Below are 16090 nucleotides of genomic sequence, written 5' to 3'. Positions count from 1 at the left end.
GCCCTGGACAGTAAGACACCCGAAGAAATGCCTGACTGTGATGAATGGAGCCTCTGAGCAGTTTCCACACAAAGGGAACAGAACAAATAACTGGTCCATATATGGACTCTGATCCATGGTCTTCAGAATACAACTCGGATCACTTTCAGGACCAGGAGACTACCTTGGAAAACCTTTAAAATGTCATACAACTCATAGAAGACCACTCAGATAAAGTTACCAGGTAGCAGAAAATATTTCCTGACATTCTTAGGTTCATGGCTTTAAACTACTACTTTAATGCCGCTGTCTTTTCCTCTATAAACCTTGACACGCTAAAGACCAGACTTCTGAAGCCCTCTTGCCTCTGAAGAGCTCTGACCCCAGAAGCAGACAGCACAAGGGCTGCAGGGAGGCAAGAGCGGCAGGGTGGAGGGCAGCTCGAGACTAGTGGTATTTCTAGCAGGGCAGCCGCCAGGCCTGCAAAGGCCAGGCTTTCTCCCCAGGAAACGGAACAGCCACAGGGGACGGAAGAAGGCAGCCGACAGGGATAAGGAAAGTCACAAGGGCCACAAGGCAGAGACAGAGCAGTGAGGAGTGGCCCTGAGAAGAGGGGTGGTGAAGAGGCAGCGGGGTGAGAGAGGCGGGGGCAGGACTGCCCGAGAGCTCCCGAGACATTCAGATGCCCTGAGGCAACACCGGCCAGTGTGTGGTCCAGGGAGCACCCCGGGCCTGAAAACCCCCATCTCTGGAGGTAGGGCCGGTGACTACCTACCCGTCTCCTCGCTGCCTCTCAGGCTGAGAAAGGCACCCTGAGGAGTGAACAGCTCCCAAGGAGGGGCCCCCAGTAAGAGATGCCTTCAGGTCCTGTCCTAACCCTGACTCTCTTCCTCTTCATGAGCAAAGGTCTAGAAAGAGCCGTGAACCCGAGTCTCTAGCTCCTCCTCCACCTGTGTAAGTGGTGTCTGCCTCCTGGAGACACACATCCGTTTACCACGCACAGAATGCACACAGCATCACTGCCTACACCTCACCGTTCTTCCTTAACATGCTCTATTCACACCGACTTTATTGGCTCCTCCTCTCCTCCTGGAAGAGCTTCCTTGGAAAATTCTGCCAGGTTCTGTGCCCTACAGGAGATACAAAGATTGCTGTCTCAAGGAATTTTCAGTTTCAGACAAAAAATACCAATAACTATAATGGGACTTGATGGTTTCTATACGAAGAGAAGCACAAAGTGCCCCAAGGATGCCAGAACCTGCCAGGACAAGCTCAGAGGCTTCCTGGGGCTGGAACCACAGCACCCAGGAAACCACAGCAGGCCCTGCAGAGGAGCATCCCAGGCCAGAGGCCCGCATGTCAAGGCCAGAGTCATGAGAAGAACTGTAGTAACTTCTTTCCAATCTTATTACTAAACATACACGTTTTGGTGACTTCTCTCTCTCTCCCCACAAACTGGAATGGACTTGGTCTAACTTTACAGAAAAAATGTATTTAAGCATTACTTGTAGTTAAATCTGGTCAGCGGGGTGAGTGATTATTTTATCCCCATAATTTTCTACAATAAGAATAAATTACATTATGTTACAATCTTAAAATGTCATAGAGCTAAAAAAAAAAAAAAAAAAAAAAACCTTAAAGTACTTAAGTATTTTTTGACAAATTATAAGCTAGAAATAACAGAGACCGAGACCAACAAGGCAGGAGGTTACAGCCAGGTTGCAGAGAGTCTTAAATGCCATTCATGCTGAGAGTTTAGATTCTATGCTACATGTACCAAGGAAGCTGGGAAAAATGGCACAGGGTAGTAACATGACAACATGGATGTGACAGAAAACCAGTGGGGTAGAGGATGAATGGCAAGACACGAGCTGCTGGACAGTTACAGAATGTATTGCCCAGGCTCCAGAGTAACAACGGACAAAGAGGTGCTTGGGGGCATCTGAGGCTGCTTAGGTAAGGAATAGTTAGAGAAAGGATTATCACTTTCAAATAAGGAAAACAGAGAAAGATGAGAGTTAGGGGAGAAAATACTGATTTTGATTTAGAACTGTGACTGTGAAATGCCAGTGTGAAACCGAGGAAAGATATTAAGTGGGAAGTTAAGACCTACGGCTCTGGCTTTCAGGACTTCAGGGCTAGAGATACAAACCCAAGAGTTGTGGGCAGCTATGAAATTCTGAAGATGGATGAGACTGAAGAATACTTAGGCAGAGAGGAGAGCTGAAGGCAGGCGTAAGGGAAGAAGGGAAAGAGTGCCAGAGCCAGGCTCCTTGGAGTAAAGAGGGATGGAGCACAAGGGGCCCACCTCCCTGAGGAGATGTGCGGCAGCTTTCTCTAAGTCAGGGCAGCAGGTGAGAAGCTGGGCGAGTTCAGGCATGACAGCTTATGGTTTCTTCCCGAAACAGGAAGCAAGGACAGGTGCTGGGAGAAAAGGGGAGCGGGATGGCAGACGGAAGAAAATCAAGACGCTGCAACAGGATTATGGAGCAGTGCTGAGGCCCAGCAGGTACTGGACACCCTGATCTATAAAGGCACATCTAACACTCATCTCACCTGAAACTACCTGGTAGTAATCTGCCCTGATGGGTTCTAAGTGCCAAGGACACAATCTTTCCTGTGTCTTCAGGGACAGGACCTGAAGTGCTTGGGACAAAATCAGTGCTGAAAACTTATGCTGAAATATGTTGTTTTATGTCATTTTTCTTGGACATTATTTAGAAGCCCAAGAAAGTATAGATACCCTAGGGATTACAATTTTTAACCCACGTAAGTATACACAAGCCAACTTTCAGCTAGATATAAAATGCCTCACACTCTAGGTGCTTGTACATCATGAATCAAAATTTATTTACATATACAAGCAATACAAACATAGGCACTGAAATACTACATACACACACTCAGTTATAAGGTCATCCACTTACTGGTTATTATTCTAGTTATTAGCACAAAACCCCAAAGTTTTTAGAAATTCTTATAGAAACAGTCAAATGCTGAGACAACCTCCCATGGGTCCTCAGACTCCAATCTGAAACTGTGGAATTAATGCCACTGTTTACAGAGCAAGCGCAAGAGGAGGAAGGGGCAGTGCTGAGAACACACACACACAGAGAAGGCCACAGTCAAGGGCCTAGACATCAGGGTGCAGGTGAGAGCAAGGGCTAAGGAGCCAGGTGTAACATTTCAGGGGTGGGCAGTCTTGGGTAAAAGGTCGAGGTGAGAAGACAGCTATGGGAACTGGGTTGGCTGGGGTCCGTTCCCAAAGCAGAGTCTGAGACAAGAGCAGGCACGCAGGCAGCTCACTCAGAGGGTGACAGGGAATGAGAGGTGCTGAAGATGCAAACCAAGAAGAGAAAAGGCCAGGGCACTTTAGCTACCACAGGGGTGCCCAGGGGCTTGGCCTTCCTGAGAAGTCTTGAGAAGTGTATACAGTTCACCCCTGAATCCATGGATTCCATCAGCAGATTCAACCAACAGATGGAAATAAATTTTTTTAACTGCAGAGTTCCACAAAGCAAAACCTGAATGTGCCCTCACAGGCAACTCTGCATAGTATTTACATTGCCTGGAAAATCCCATGGACGGAGGAGCCTGGTGGGCCGCAGTCCATGGGGTCGCTAAGAGTCGGACAAGACTCAGCGACTTCACTTTCACTTTTCACTTTCATGCATTGGAGAAGGAAATGGCAACCCACTCCAGTACTCTTGCCTGGAGAATCCCAGGGACAGAGGAGCCTAGAGGGTTGCCGTCTATGGGGTCACACAGAGTCGGACACAACTGAAGCGACTTAGCAGCAGCAGGCATCATCTGGAGGTGACAAAGTCTACGTGAGTATGTGCATAGGTTACACTAAAGAGCTACACCCTCTCAAAGAGACTTGAGCATCTGTGGATTTGCTTGGGGAGGAGGCGTGTCCTGGAACCAATCCCCCTCGGATACTGAGGGACAACTGTGGAAAGTGTGTCCAGAGAACGGTCACTGGGAAGACGTGCCTCAGTTCTAGTCCTCAGTCTAGTGGGGAAAAGTCTGCCCCAAGGGGCTTCCAAGAACAACAGTACACCCCACCAGAAGGCTGCTGCTAGCTTCTCTCCCCACAGACAGACAAGAGGGTTGGCTGGAGATGCCCCAGGGTTGAAAAGACAGAGCCAGAGTGAGTCAGAGAACTGCTCCGAGAGGCAGCAACAGGAACCAGAGGAAGCCCAAAGAAGTGAGGAGGACAGAGGTTTCTAGTCCAGCGCTCAAAGCCCCCTGGTGTTAAAAGAGCAAGAAAACTGCTAGAACAGTGTGAGAAGCGTCACTTGCATTAACTCTGGAGATCTCAATGATGGCAAGAACTGGGAAGGGGATTTAGGCCAGGAGAGTCACATATAGGCACACATACATATATTAAAACAAACACAAACAACTTCTGTTTAAAAGATTCAGTAATTAAAGACGTACAAAGCTCTTTCCCATCTACTGCAGATGTGTATGACTGACCTGCCTTATGAACTGTCATCTTCTAGAAATCAGTTCTGTGTGTCCTCTGTACCTAGCCCAGTACACAGAGTCTAAAGATAACTGCAGATATTCTGAGGTATCCACAGAAAAGTAAACAAAGCCAAGCAGAGTGCAGTGATCACCACCATTTGCTAAGGCATAGCTCAGCGTTCAGAGTGTGGACTGTGGAGTCAGGTGCCTGGACTCAAACCTCTAATCAACCCCTAACTAAGCAGGTGACACTGGCAAGTTATTTAATCTGTGCCTTGGTTTCCTCATCTTTAAAATGGACACTATAGTTTCTACATTATGGGGGATATGTGAAGTTTACATGAGTTGTAAATATAAAATATTGAAAACAGCATCTGGCACATTGCAAGCAATACCTAGATGGTACTTGTTATCATTATTACTATACATTACAGCTGGAGCTCAGCAACAACTTGATTCAATAAAGAAGTAACTATGTTTGAATGTTTGGGTTTTTTTTTTTCAATCCTAATTAACCAAAAACTCTGAATTGATCCATGTTAGGTGAAACACAAGATATAGAAGAAAAGACAGAAAAAAACACAACTGCAAACAACAGATTAATGTTGACTTTTTATAGAAATAAACACATTACTTTGATATGATATCAAAACCTGATACTGTATATGGTGATGGTGGTTTAGTCGATAAGTTGTGTCCAGTTCTTGTGACCCCATAGTCTGTAGCCCGCCAGGCTCCTCTGTCCATGAGATTTCCCAGCCTAGAATACTGGAGTGGGTTGTCATTCCCTTCTCCAGGGGATCTTTCCCACCCAGGGTCTCCTGCATTGCAGGCGGATTCTTTACCAACTGAGCCACCAGGAAGTCCTATACTGTAAAAAAAAATAAAATAAAATAAAATAAGGCTTAATCAGGTGCTAATTATTAATTAGATACTAATTATTATGCTAAGTAAATTTGATAATTATTTTAGGTTCTACATTTAAGTAGGATTATTCTACTTTCTAACAATCATATTTCTAACAATTTGTATGTAAAATAATAAAAGCATCAAAACTTTAATGCTTTTTACTACCACATTAAATACAGCACAGATATTTTTGAATGTTAGTATCACGAATCACCTTAAAAAAAGATCAAAGTGGAGAGTAACATACCTAATAAAAATAGAAATAAGGAAGAATGACTTCAGGTTTCTTCTTCTATATGGGGAAGCAAATCTAGGAGAGGCTAAGAGGAGGAAGGAAACTGCCCTGAAAAGACATCTTGTAGCAGAAACTTAGACCAGGAGGCTGTGTACCAGTCTGGTTCATTCAGAGACTGCTGCCCACTGAGAACTATAAAATACAAGGGTGATCTGTTCACTTAGAAGGCAGACAAGGCTCAACCAGGCACACCCAAGAATGATACGATAATTGAGTTTTGATGATTTATGGTAATTTGTAACAAAAAGTTTTATTTTTACTTTTATTCTAACACATGCAAATGACTATAAAAATGACAATAACTAATAAAAATAACAACAGCTATCTCTTCTAAGCAACTCCATGAGGTTGGGAACAATATTATCTTTGTTTCATATATGAGGAAGCCAAACCACAAATACTTCTCCAAAGTCACACAGGTAGAACTGAAACCAGACCATCTGAATTCTGAAGCTGTGACCTGAGTCTGTGCTCCACTAAACTACAATATTTTGAAGGCATACTCAGTCACTATTTTAAAAATAAAAGAATACCCTTCTACTGTTAGAACTGACTCACAGAACAGAAATGGAAAGGACTTAAAATGTTCTTTGAGTTTATTTCTTAGTCCTTCAAAATGACTGGAGGCCAACAGAAGTTATTTTAATTGTCAAATTTCATGAGTATACTGACAGGTTATGGTCTCATCCTACAAAAGCATTTCATCCAAATATCTTTTCTTACTACATTTAATTTTAACTAAAGGGTCATAAGGGCTTCCCTGATGGCTCAGTGGTAAAGAATCCAACCGCAATGCAGGAGATACGGGTTCAATCCCTAGGTGAGGAAGATCCCCTGGAAGTGGGCATGGCAACCCACTCCAGTATTCTTGCCTGGAGAATGCCATGGACAGAGGAGCCTGGAGGGTTACAGTCCATGGGGTCGCATAGAGTCGGACACGACTGAAGCAACTTAGCACACACACAAAGGGTCATAATTCATCCTTTGAACAATAAATTACCTCAAATAGCTCCAAAACATCATTTTGATAGTTAGAAACATGCAATTGTTCCCTTTGTCAAAAACTGTACATAATTAATCTCCACTGTAAATTCATCTTTATTTATCAAGGTTAAATGTGGTTTTATGAGCTAGTCAAACTTTTAAATACATACTAAGCATCTATTAATGTTCTTAACAATGTGACAAATAACTCATTTGGTATTTCTTTTTACATTTACAGATAAGATCTTTAGAAATTTTATATGTACTTTATAGAAATTAAACAATTATGCTTTAGAGAAAAATTTTAAAAAATGGAGAGTTACATTTAAGTTTTAAAATTGGATGCTCAGAGGCCATCTATGCCCCAAAGGACACAGTACAAAAAGAAGTCAACCACAAAAGATTTCTTCCTATAAAATCTTTGCACAAAGAGCACATTTTTATTCAGTACAACTTGGATTTCCAAGTCAAATATCCACTGCACATCTACCATGTACAAGACATATAACTGACGAACCTGGGACATGAACCCAGGCATGAACCGAAAGCCCAAGCTTTCAACAGAAGTAGGTTTCCAATAAGAAAGGTTCCTTCTTTTATATCCTAACATTTTAAATCTTTTCACCTTAATGGTGGAAAAGATTCAGATACCTCCATTGAGGTATATTATAAGCCTCTCCTGAAAATAGAATAAGGTTAGATTCATCCCAAGTCTGTACCACCACCGCTATTTTCTGTATCTGTGTTTAAAAGGAAAAAAAAAAATAGTCCAATAACCCATTAATATTTACAAATCAACACAGTCCAGAAAAGGAACACAGAGCCAAGAGGAAAGCCTCAGGCTTTCCTACCATGCAGTTCACCCTGCGTCTCCCCACACAGAGCAAGCAGACAGGAGAACATACAGGAGCCTGCTCTGCTTCACACCATCAGACTCGAGGGAGAGAGCTGGGGATGAATTCACCAAGAGCAAGAGCAGCTTTCCCCTTGTGAGAAGAGCAAGTAAAACTCAACATTTTCCCCCTCTCTGGCAGGAAGAGGTGCGTGGTGGTGAGCCTGGAGGTGTCTATGGCCCAAATAAATAATAAGCTACAACGAATGATTAACAAAACTTAGCAGAAAGGATGAAGGAGGGAAAAAAAAAAAAAAAAGAGGGACCAGGAAAGAAAGGAGGTTGAGTACTCCAAGGCAAACAGGCAACATTTCCTTTGAAGTCTGTGTCCACCCACTGTGGAGGATAGATCGTATTCTGAAGTTATTTAGAAAGAAAACTTTCTAAAATTCAAAACTCCCACCCAGAAGAAAAAAAGGCTTTTTATGAGTCCCAACCCCTTCTTACCCAAAGGTGGTTATCAGCCTGAGTTGAGTCCCAACAACAAAGGTTTGACTACTCCAAAACTACAGGCTTAAAAAACAACTGGAAACCTGAGAACAGGGCCAATACTTAAAGAAAATTACAGAATAACAGAACAAACTGTGTCTATTCTGGGGCTTCTCTGGTGGCTCAGCAGTAAAGAATCTGCCTGCAATGAGGGAGAGGTAGGTTTGAACCCGGGGTCAGGAAGATCTGTCCAAGAAGGGAATGGCATCCCGCTCCAGTATTCTTGCCTGGGAAATCCCAAGGACAGAGGAGACTGGTGGGCTATAGTCCATGGGGCTGTGAAAGAGTCAGACACGACTGAGCAACTAACCAACTGTGTCTACCCGACCCCCCACGAAAATGAGAAAGTGGAAGATCAATCATCAGCACCCACTCCTGTGGTGCAAGGGGAAGATAAAGAATGGACGCACTGTCTTGGGAAATACTTTCAACGATAAAGATGGAAGTGGGGGGAAGTCAGGACATGGAACTGAACTACGAAAAATTTCTACAGCACAAAAAGAGAAAATTAAGAATCTTCTCTGGAAAAAAAAAAAAAAGGGAGAATGAACTCATTATGCTCTTCAAGGAATTAAGAAAATCTCAAATAGGTTTTGTAGCAATCAAACACGGTAAGACCACAAAACTAGAGGAAAAGTGTACAGAGCTACGGGAGGAAATGTAAGCTGAAATCCTCTGCAGAACTCAAAACACACAGGAACAGAATCAACACAACAGGAAGAGCAGGCTTGAGCACGCAGAATTCAAAATAATCCAAGGCAATAAGAAGCATGACATTATAGCCAACAGTGACCCAGTAAATAGATAACTGGTATATCAGCACCACCATCTCCCCCACCAAAAAGGTTATAGCCTTTACATGAGGACCAAAAAAAAAGATTAAGCATTAAATTCCAAAAAATGGTGAAGGGGCATAAAGTAAGTTCAAAGCTCATAAAATAAGCAAAAGGACAAGATTTAAAATATGAGCAAGGGATTTCCCTGGTGGTCCAGTGGCTAAGACTCCACTCTTCCAATGCAGGGAGCCTGGGTTCCATCCATGGTGGGGGAACTAGACCCTACTGGCAGCAGCTGAAGACCCCGCATGCTGCAACTAGGATTGAGGATGCCACGTACCGCATCTAAGACCTGGTGCACGCAAATAAATAAACAAGCAAAAGTTTAACACTCTAAATAAATCTATTAAGACATAATATTAAGGGCTGACCCAAAATGAGCATGAAAAGTTGCCTGAACTTAACTCTTCCCAGGTCCTCCTTCCACTCAAAAGACATTACCCAGCAATTGCTATATTTCAAAGTAGCCTAGCGAGCTGTTCCTTCTTTACACTTGGCTATGTCTGTAGATTTTGCCTTTCTCTGTGAAGGGAAAAGAGTAAGTGAGCAGCTGCTTTGGTTGAAGAATTTATTTTGGGGCAAGTTTACAAACAACTAGCAAAAACAAGTTTACCACCTTAACTAATGGGATCAACAAGCGCTTGAGAGTAATATATGTTCCATGTAATTTCAGTCGAGGAGAACTTTAAGTTATGCTCCCTTGGATAATTTTATCTACTTTTTAGGTAAGTCATTCCAAAATTCTTACTTGGTCAAAACTTTAATAAATTTTGACCATATGCTTTGTCATCTCTCTCCTCTGCCCTGTATTAGATTGAAACAAACACTGTGCTGAATATATTCTAAATATATATATATAGTAAATATAGGTAAAAAAATTTTACCTATAGTTAAAACTCAATTTCTCACTTAGCACTAAGCTGGGAATAATATCTACTTTAGAACTGTTACAAGGATAAAATATGATCATGAATGTAAAACAAATATCTTTATAGGGACCTATAAATCACAGCTTACTTGATTACTGAATTTTCTTCTTGCTCTTCAACTCATTCACTGACTTCTAAGCATTAGAACCTGAGTGACTGCTTAATAAATGGTTCTCAATCTTTTTAACCCATACTGCTTTAGTAAGCACAAGTCCACTCCTTACTGTTTCTGTTGTGTTTTCCTAAAATAATATAATACTAAACGCAACTTTTAAAACTACAATCTCCACCTCCAATAATCAAATATGACCCAACACTACACCTTTGGGGAAGGAAAGAAATTACAATCTGAAATAAATAATAAACTAAAATACTGGAGAGCTAATAAATTACTATTCTTAATTTTACAAAGACTATGAAAGCTTAAGTTACCTATGTATTCATTCAATAACATTTATACACGGAAATGTGACCTCCATACATCTAAATACTTTTCCTCATCATTCTTAATTTTTTCAACCACCATAAGAATTATTTCAAAAAACTTGAAAAAAATTTTCACCAAAATTTCAAAAAATTTTTTAATTTTTTCAACCACCATAAGTAGCATTAACTACTACTTTTTTGTGTCCCAAAATATAGTCTTGATAGAGTCTGGCACAGCAAATGACAACCCTTCGGTGATGCTCAGTAACACAGTGTTGTTTAATTCAAATTGCTATTACAACTAGTTGTATTTATGTCTGTGAACCACACCAGACAAGAGTTAGAGGGCAAGAGTCCAGGCCTTCATTTAAAATATCCTTCATTTTATTTATATGTATTAGATAAAGGCATATATATTTATATATGTATGATTATATATCAAAGTAATCAAACAATATTTATTTGCTAAATTAGACGGTATTCTACCTTCTAACTATACTGTCCTTTGACCACGTCATCATTTATATTCGTCTCTTTGGTCGTACCATTCCAAGCTCCTCACGGCCTTCGAAAACCAGTTAAGCCAAAGCTGATCTTTTTCTCAAAATCTATTAGAATCACCTAGTACAGTGCACCGTGTAAACATCCTGTGGTGTTTGCCACATTTCCCTAAATTGAAAACAACGCATGCCAACTGGACAGTCTCCTCAGCTGCAAGGTGCAGGTCAGCCTCTTGCCCTACACCCAGTAAGCACCACACTGCTCAGGGAAGTGGCACTTAGCACACTAATGGATTAAATCGTTACTGACAACAGAGCTCCATCCTGACAGAGAGCTAAGAGCACGAGACTTGCCTGGCCAGCACTTGCAGGCTTTCTCAAAGCCATGACTCAGCACACCACATGCCCTCTGCGGTGAGGGCACAAGAGAAAGGCTGCTCATGGGAGAGGGAAGACCTGTCCTCTGTAGAGTCAGGTCACACAGCAGCTGGCCTTCAGCTCACAGGGCAATAGAAAGGAGAAACCAAGAGACCACTCTACTATGTAGATACAGAAACCAGAGCCCTTTCCAGGTGAGGTGTTCCAACAAACGTCCCAGAGCTCAGAACGAGCTTGCCCAAAACCCAGGTTTCCCAATCAAGAAGTCTCTGCTTTATCAACTGCTTCTCTAAAGATGCTTCTCTCTTCACCTTAAACAAGCTCATCAAAGGAAAAGCCTGAACATATCCAAGTCCCCCACTAAGCTACCACAGGAAGGAACCAGAAATTCAAACAAACTGAGGAGGGAAATGGTTTTTCTAGATTCCTTTTCCTCCACCCAGCCTTTGACTGGGAAAGTGTTTCCAGGGCCCCTCGGCGGCACCTTTTCACTCTACACGCTCTCCAGTATTTTCATCTGCAGCCCAGAGCGTCAGGCTATACAGACTAAGAATTCCCAAATCGTAGGCTCCCAACCAGACTGCCGGTTGTGAGCGCGCAGTCTGCAGTCAGCTACACTCCAGGCATCTCAGCAGGAGTCCAGCATTCCCCTGCCTCCAGGCGGCCAGCAGCACAGCACCCCCTTGCGGTCACGCTTCCCACCTCGGACAAGCCACCTCCTAACCAGACACCTAGGCCACTTCAGTTCCTGTCTCTTACCTCAGACACCAAGTCTGACCTGTCCACCCTCCAAAATAAGTAGTTCTTGTAGCCCCACCCAGGTCGTCCCCCATGCCAAGGATCTCCAAAGCTTTTTAATACTCCTTTTACTATTTAACAATAAAAACAAAAAGAAACTTGAGAATACATGTACCCCAAAATATGTATTTATAAATTAAAATACATGTACTCTACAGCAATGTGGTAAGATGTTATAAATCATAATAATACATTTAAGCTTTATTAAAAAATAGTAAGTCTAATATTTTCTTCCTACATCCAGTGAATTATTTTATACATCCCTGGGGTCCAGGAAGCTGCACTTTGGAGACTGTAAAATGAGACAAGTCCAATAATTGTGTTTATACATGCATGCACTATGTATATTTGAAACAGTCTGTCACTTACACAGATTTCTTGATCAGATGATGTACATATGCTTTAGCATATTGCTAAATATAGTTAACCTTATCTTCCAAAGCCACAAACCAAAACTAAAGCTTAAAAGTAGCTGGCTTCTGTATTATTTTATAAATAAAACTTAACTCTGCAAAAGTCTCACAATTAGTCACATTTAAAGATGAGAAACCTGCAAAGTATAGCTTGGCTCCTTTTGCATGCAGCTCCAGAACAAGAAATACCACCTTTTTCACTTATCTATTGAAAATTCTAAGACTGCTACGGTTCTGAAGGTTTTCTGCACTGCAACTCCTGTAACCTAGATATATAATTTTCTCAGTTTTCTACAGCTATAGATACTGCTATCATTTCAGGGTTCTGAAGAATAAGGTAGTCTTCTGGACTCTTACCCCTATCAGCCCACCCTCTGGACCCCAAGACTCCCACCTCTGCTATAACAACATACAAGGACAAAACTCCACAACGTATGACCAGGCAGAATAGACTTGCGCACGCAAAGAAAAGATATTTAGATTTGCACAATATAATCTAGGATTCCACTGACAACCAGACAGATCCTAACCCTCCAGAGTGGGGTAATCAGTCCACATGAATCCTCTCTGATACTAATTCAATTTGTTACACGTTCAGAAATATCAATTAGCAGAACTCAAAAGTTCTGAAACTTTACCATCTCGTGTTTCATCTCATCACTCCAGCGGAGTAGTCAAGAACAACTAATCACCCACACATATGCCATGAAAACAAGCACCACCTGAAACTGTTAGTTTTCAGTATTTTAGAAAGTAACCAGATGCCCTAGTTTCCCCAGGAGTTAAGAATTTATCGACCCCAGTGTAGGACTGCATGTTCATTCAATGATGCTAATTTGGGGCAGCTTTTAAATATCCTGACCAGAAAGCTGAGGAGAAAGCCACCTAAATCCAGTGATTTATTCAATATTACTGATCCTATACTTTCCACACACAGAATAGCGAGGGGATTAGAAAACAATACAGAACTTAACATTCTTTTAAAAAGAATCAACATTACAAAAACTTTAAGTCTGTGAAATCAACACTGATGACTCAATTTGGAGTCTGCTATTTACAGAAGCAAAGTATTAACCACATCCCATCTTTTTAACTAGCATTCTAATAACATCTTCCATTTTATACTGAATTCTAAGGTGGGTATAATTGCTTTCTCCTCAAATGCCTGTTAACTAAAACATTGATTTGTTTCATGTGATTTCTATTTATTTGCTAATCATCTTCAGTCCCTCATTTATTAATCAGTGAACTAAAATTATTTTCAAATGTGAACATCTCTGCAGGGCTCTTAAGCCAGCCCTGACTCCTGTGAGCCTTGATGTCCACAAATCCAGAATATGTAACTTGCAAGTCAAGTTCCTTCACCACTTCTAAAGTGTTTAATACACAACATATTGCAAAGTCTAGATTCCGTTTAAGAAAAATTGCTAATAGAAATTCAGTTAGCATTTGTTATTATTGTACCATCAAAACAATAAAAAATAACAATAATTCTACCCAGCTAATATTTATGTGGAACGCAGATTCAAAGAAACCTTACTGATAATGTCACCAATTACATGGTGAAATCTTTTTTTAAAGTCCTTCTACTTTATCAATAAGGAAGGAAAAGGAGTTAATATTTATTGAGCTAAGTGTCTTCCCTCTTACATTTTCTCTTCACTACACTGTACTTATACAAGGTTACCTGTGGTTCAAACATGGGTTGCTGGACCGCAAGGGTTATCCTCATCACAACTGGATGATCACCTATGCTCCCTGTGCCTCAGTTTCTTCATTTGTAAAACAGGGATTAAATACAACACCTACCTCTTTGGATCAGTTTCAGGATTAAAGGACAAAATAAAGGTAAAGTGCATAGAGGTAAGCATAGCCCTCACTGTCCTCACAATTTCTAGCTTTATTATTAGTATAGGTAGATACTGTTCCCGTTTTACAGATGGAAGAAATGGAGCCTTAAAGAGTGTAATTTACTAGTAATGATCATACAAGACTAGCGCTAGGTTTTCACGCAAAAACACAAAACTGGTGAAACAAAAATCACTCAGGCATTAAATACTACCATTCTTAAAAATACAACTTGTTCTGAAGCATCAGGAACGGCACGAATCAGGCATAGGCCGGGCAGGAGCACTGGACACGGTCGCGGCGCCCACACCCAGCATTAGGCGAAGGGCCCACAGGACGCGCCCACCCGGCGCCCCGGTGCGCAGCGGCCCGGCGACGCCCGGGACGCGGGGCTGGAGCCGGGGTGAGTGGTCCCGACGTGGAGGCCCGGCAGCCGAGGCCGCTGCCGGACGCAGGTCCGCAGAGGCCCGTCTGCACCCAGCCAGCCGGTTCGCGCCCAGCCCAGCGTCCGAGCGGCGGGTCAGACTCCCGGGCCTCCGCGACCGCGGCCCCGCGAGGACAGCGCCCCTGCCGGGAAGGTCCAGGGGCGGCCGCGGCCCGACTTCCTCCCCCGCCCGAAGGCTTGGAATCCACCCGGAGGCCGCGGCCCCCACGCCTGCTCCTCCATGAGAGCCCGGCCGCGCACCGAGTCCGCCGCCCGCCCTCCCGGCCGGCCGCCCAGGCCCACCTTCTCCCGCGGCGTCCGGCCCGCGCGGTCGGCTCGGCCTGTGCTCCGCGGTTCCCGCTCGGCCTGTCCCGAGCTGGCGTGGCCTCCCGGGCTCGGGCGCGGCGGCGGCGGCGGCGGCTCCTCCTCCTCGCGGGCGGGAGGAGGAGACTCGGCGGCGCGGGGCCGCCTCCCGGCAGGAAACGACCCCCGGGGCACCGCCTCCCTGGCGCTGCGATCCCGCTCCTCAGGCCTCCGCCGCGGCTCTCGCCCTCCGGAAGCGCATTCCTCTCGGGCCGCGTCAGCCGCGCCCGCGGTGGGAGGGGGAGGGGGACAGGGACAGGGAGGAGAGGAGGACTGAGGGGGGGAGGGGGACTGAGAGGGGGAGGGGGACTGAGAGGGGGAGGGGCAGGGGGACGGCGGCGCGGGCCGTGCGAGGGGCGGGGGCCGCCGGGACAAAGGAGCGGCCCTGCTGGGCCACGGGCTCCGCCGCAACCCCTGCGGCGCCTCCTTCCTTTGCAGCCGAGGGAGAGTGGGAGGATTTTGCCTGGCCGTGCTCACCTTAATATCCTTCTCGGCCTGCCTTAAGCGCTGCTTCTCCAAAGCCCCATGTGTGTCCGGCCGGCCGCCTGGCCGGCCCAGGACTGCCCGGGTTTGAACCCTGGAAGCCCTGCCTCCCAGGAGCCGGCTCAGACAGATCGGGGACACTTAAGTCACTCACCTTGTTAAAGTTTCGTGGGGCCAAAAACGTTTCCCTTTGGAAGGGAAGTAGCTAAAGCCGATATTTTTCTGGTGGGAGGATTTGCTTACGTCTTTGAGAGAGGGGAAGACTTAAGGGGAGACGGGTGCCAGGAAAGACGAAGAAAGTTGTAGAGGAAAAACTGGTGAGTTGAGGAGCAGCTTTTGTTAGGTTCATCTGGAGGTCCATTTATGGGGAACAGGGAGGAGAAGGAAAAGTTCATCCTTGATACAGTTTCTGTTCATCCTTACTTTTTTTAGTAGGTGGACAGGGAGGCTGGAGAAGAGGCAGCTAAAAGAAGCATGGCTGGGCACATTTTGATAAGAGGATCGAAACCGCTGCCGGCCGGCATCATACTGAAACCCGGTTACTCAGAATGCGCTGCTGGCAGGCTGCCATCCTGTTAGCCGAAAATGCGCATTGCCACGTGGTGAGCTGCAGCACCCTGTTGGGAACAGAACTCGAATGATGAGATTTGTGAAACTGAGAAGCAGTGTTT

General features: G+C 44.1%; 1 protein-coding gene across 9 annotated transcripts in view; it reads right to left on the bottom strand.

Annotated features, from left to right (window-relative positions):
• The window catches only part of ITGB1 (integrin subunit beta 1), a 43575-nt gene extending 27925 nt beyond the window's left edge, over positions 1–15650 (bottom strand). The window contains exons 1-2 of one of the 9 annotated variants that reach the window (XM_055543748.1): positions 14877–15111; positions 5298–5323 (exon numbers count right to left, since the gene is read on the bottom strand). Coding sequence is in view for 3 of the 9 variants with exons in the window: in XM_055543742.1 (XP_055399717.1) it covers positions 5106–5237 (132 nt within the window). In the remaining 6 variants the exon portion in view is untranslated. Of the gene's footprint in view, positions 1–1013; positions 1097–5086; positions 5254–5297; positions 5324–14363; positions 14572–14876; positions 15112–15413; positions 15517–15573 lie in introns of those variants that run through there. The other 8 variants (XM_055543750.1, XM_055543746.1, XM_055543745.1 and 5 more) reach the window with 8 other exon arrangements.
• Between the last annotated feature and the right edge of the window lie 440 nt (positions 15651–16090).

This window comes from Bubalus kerabau, chromosome 13 (assembly GCF_029407905.1).
Source record: "Bubalus kerabau isolate K-KA32 ecotype Philippines breed swamp buffalo chromosome 13, PCC_UOA_SB_1v2, whole genome shotgun sequence".
Taxonomy (NCBI): Eukaryota; Metazoa; Chordata; class Mammalia; order Artiodactyla; family Bovidae; genus Bubalus; species Bubalus kerabau.
The sequence above is the reverse complement of the archived record's forward strand: the minus strand, read 5'-3'. Positions and strand labels throughout refer to the sequence as shown.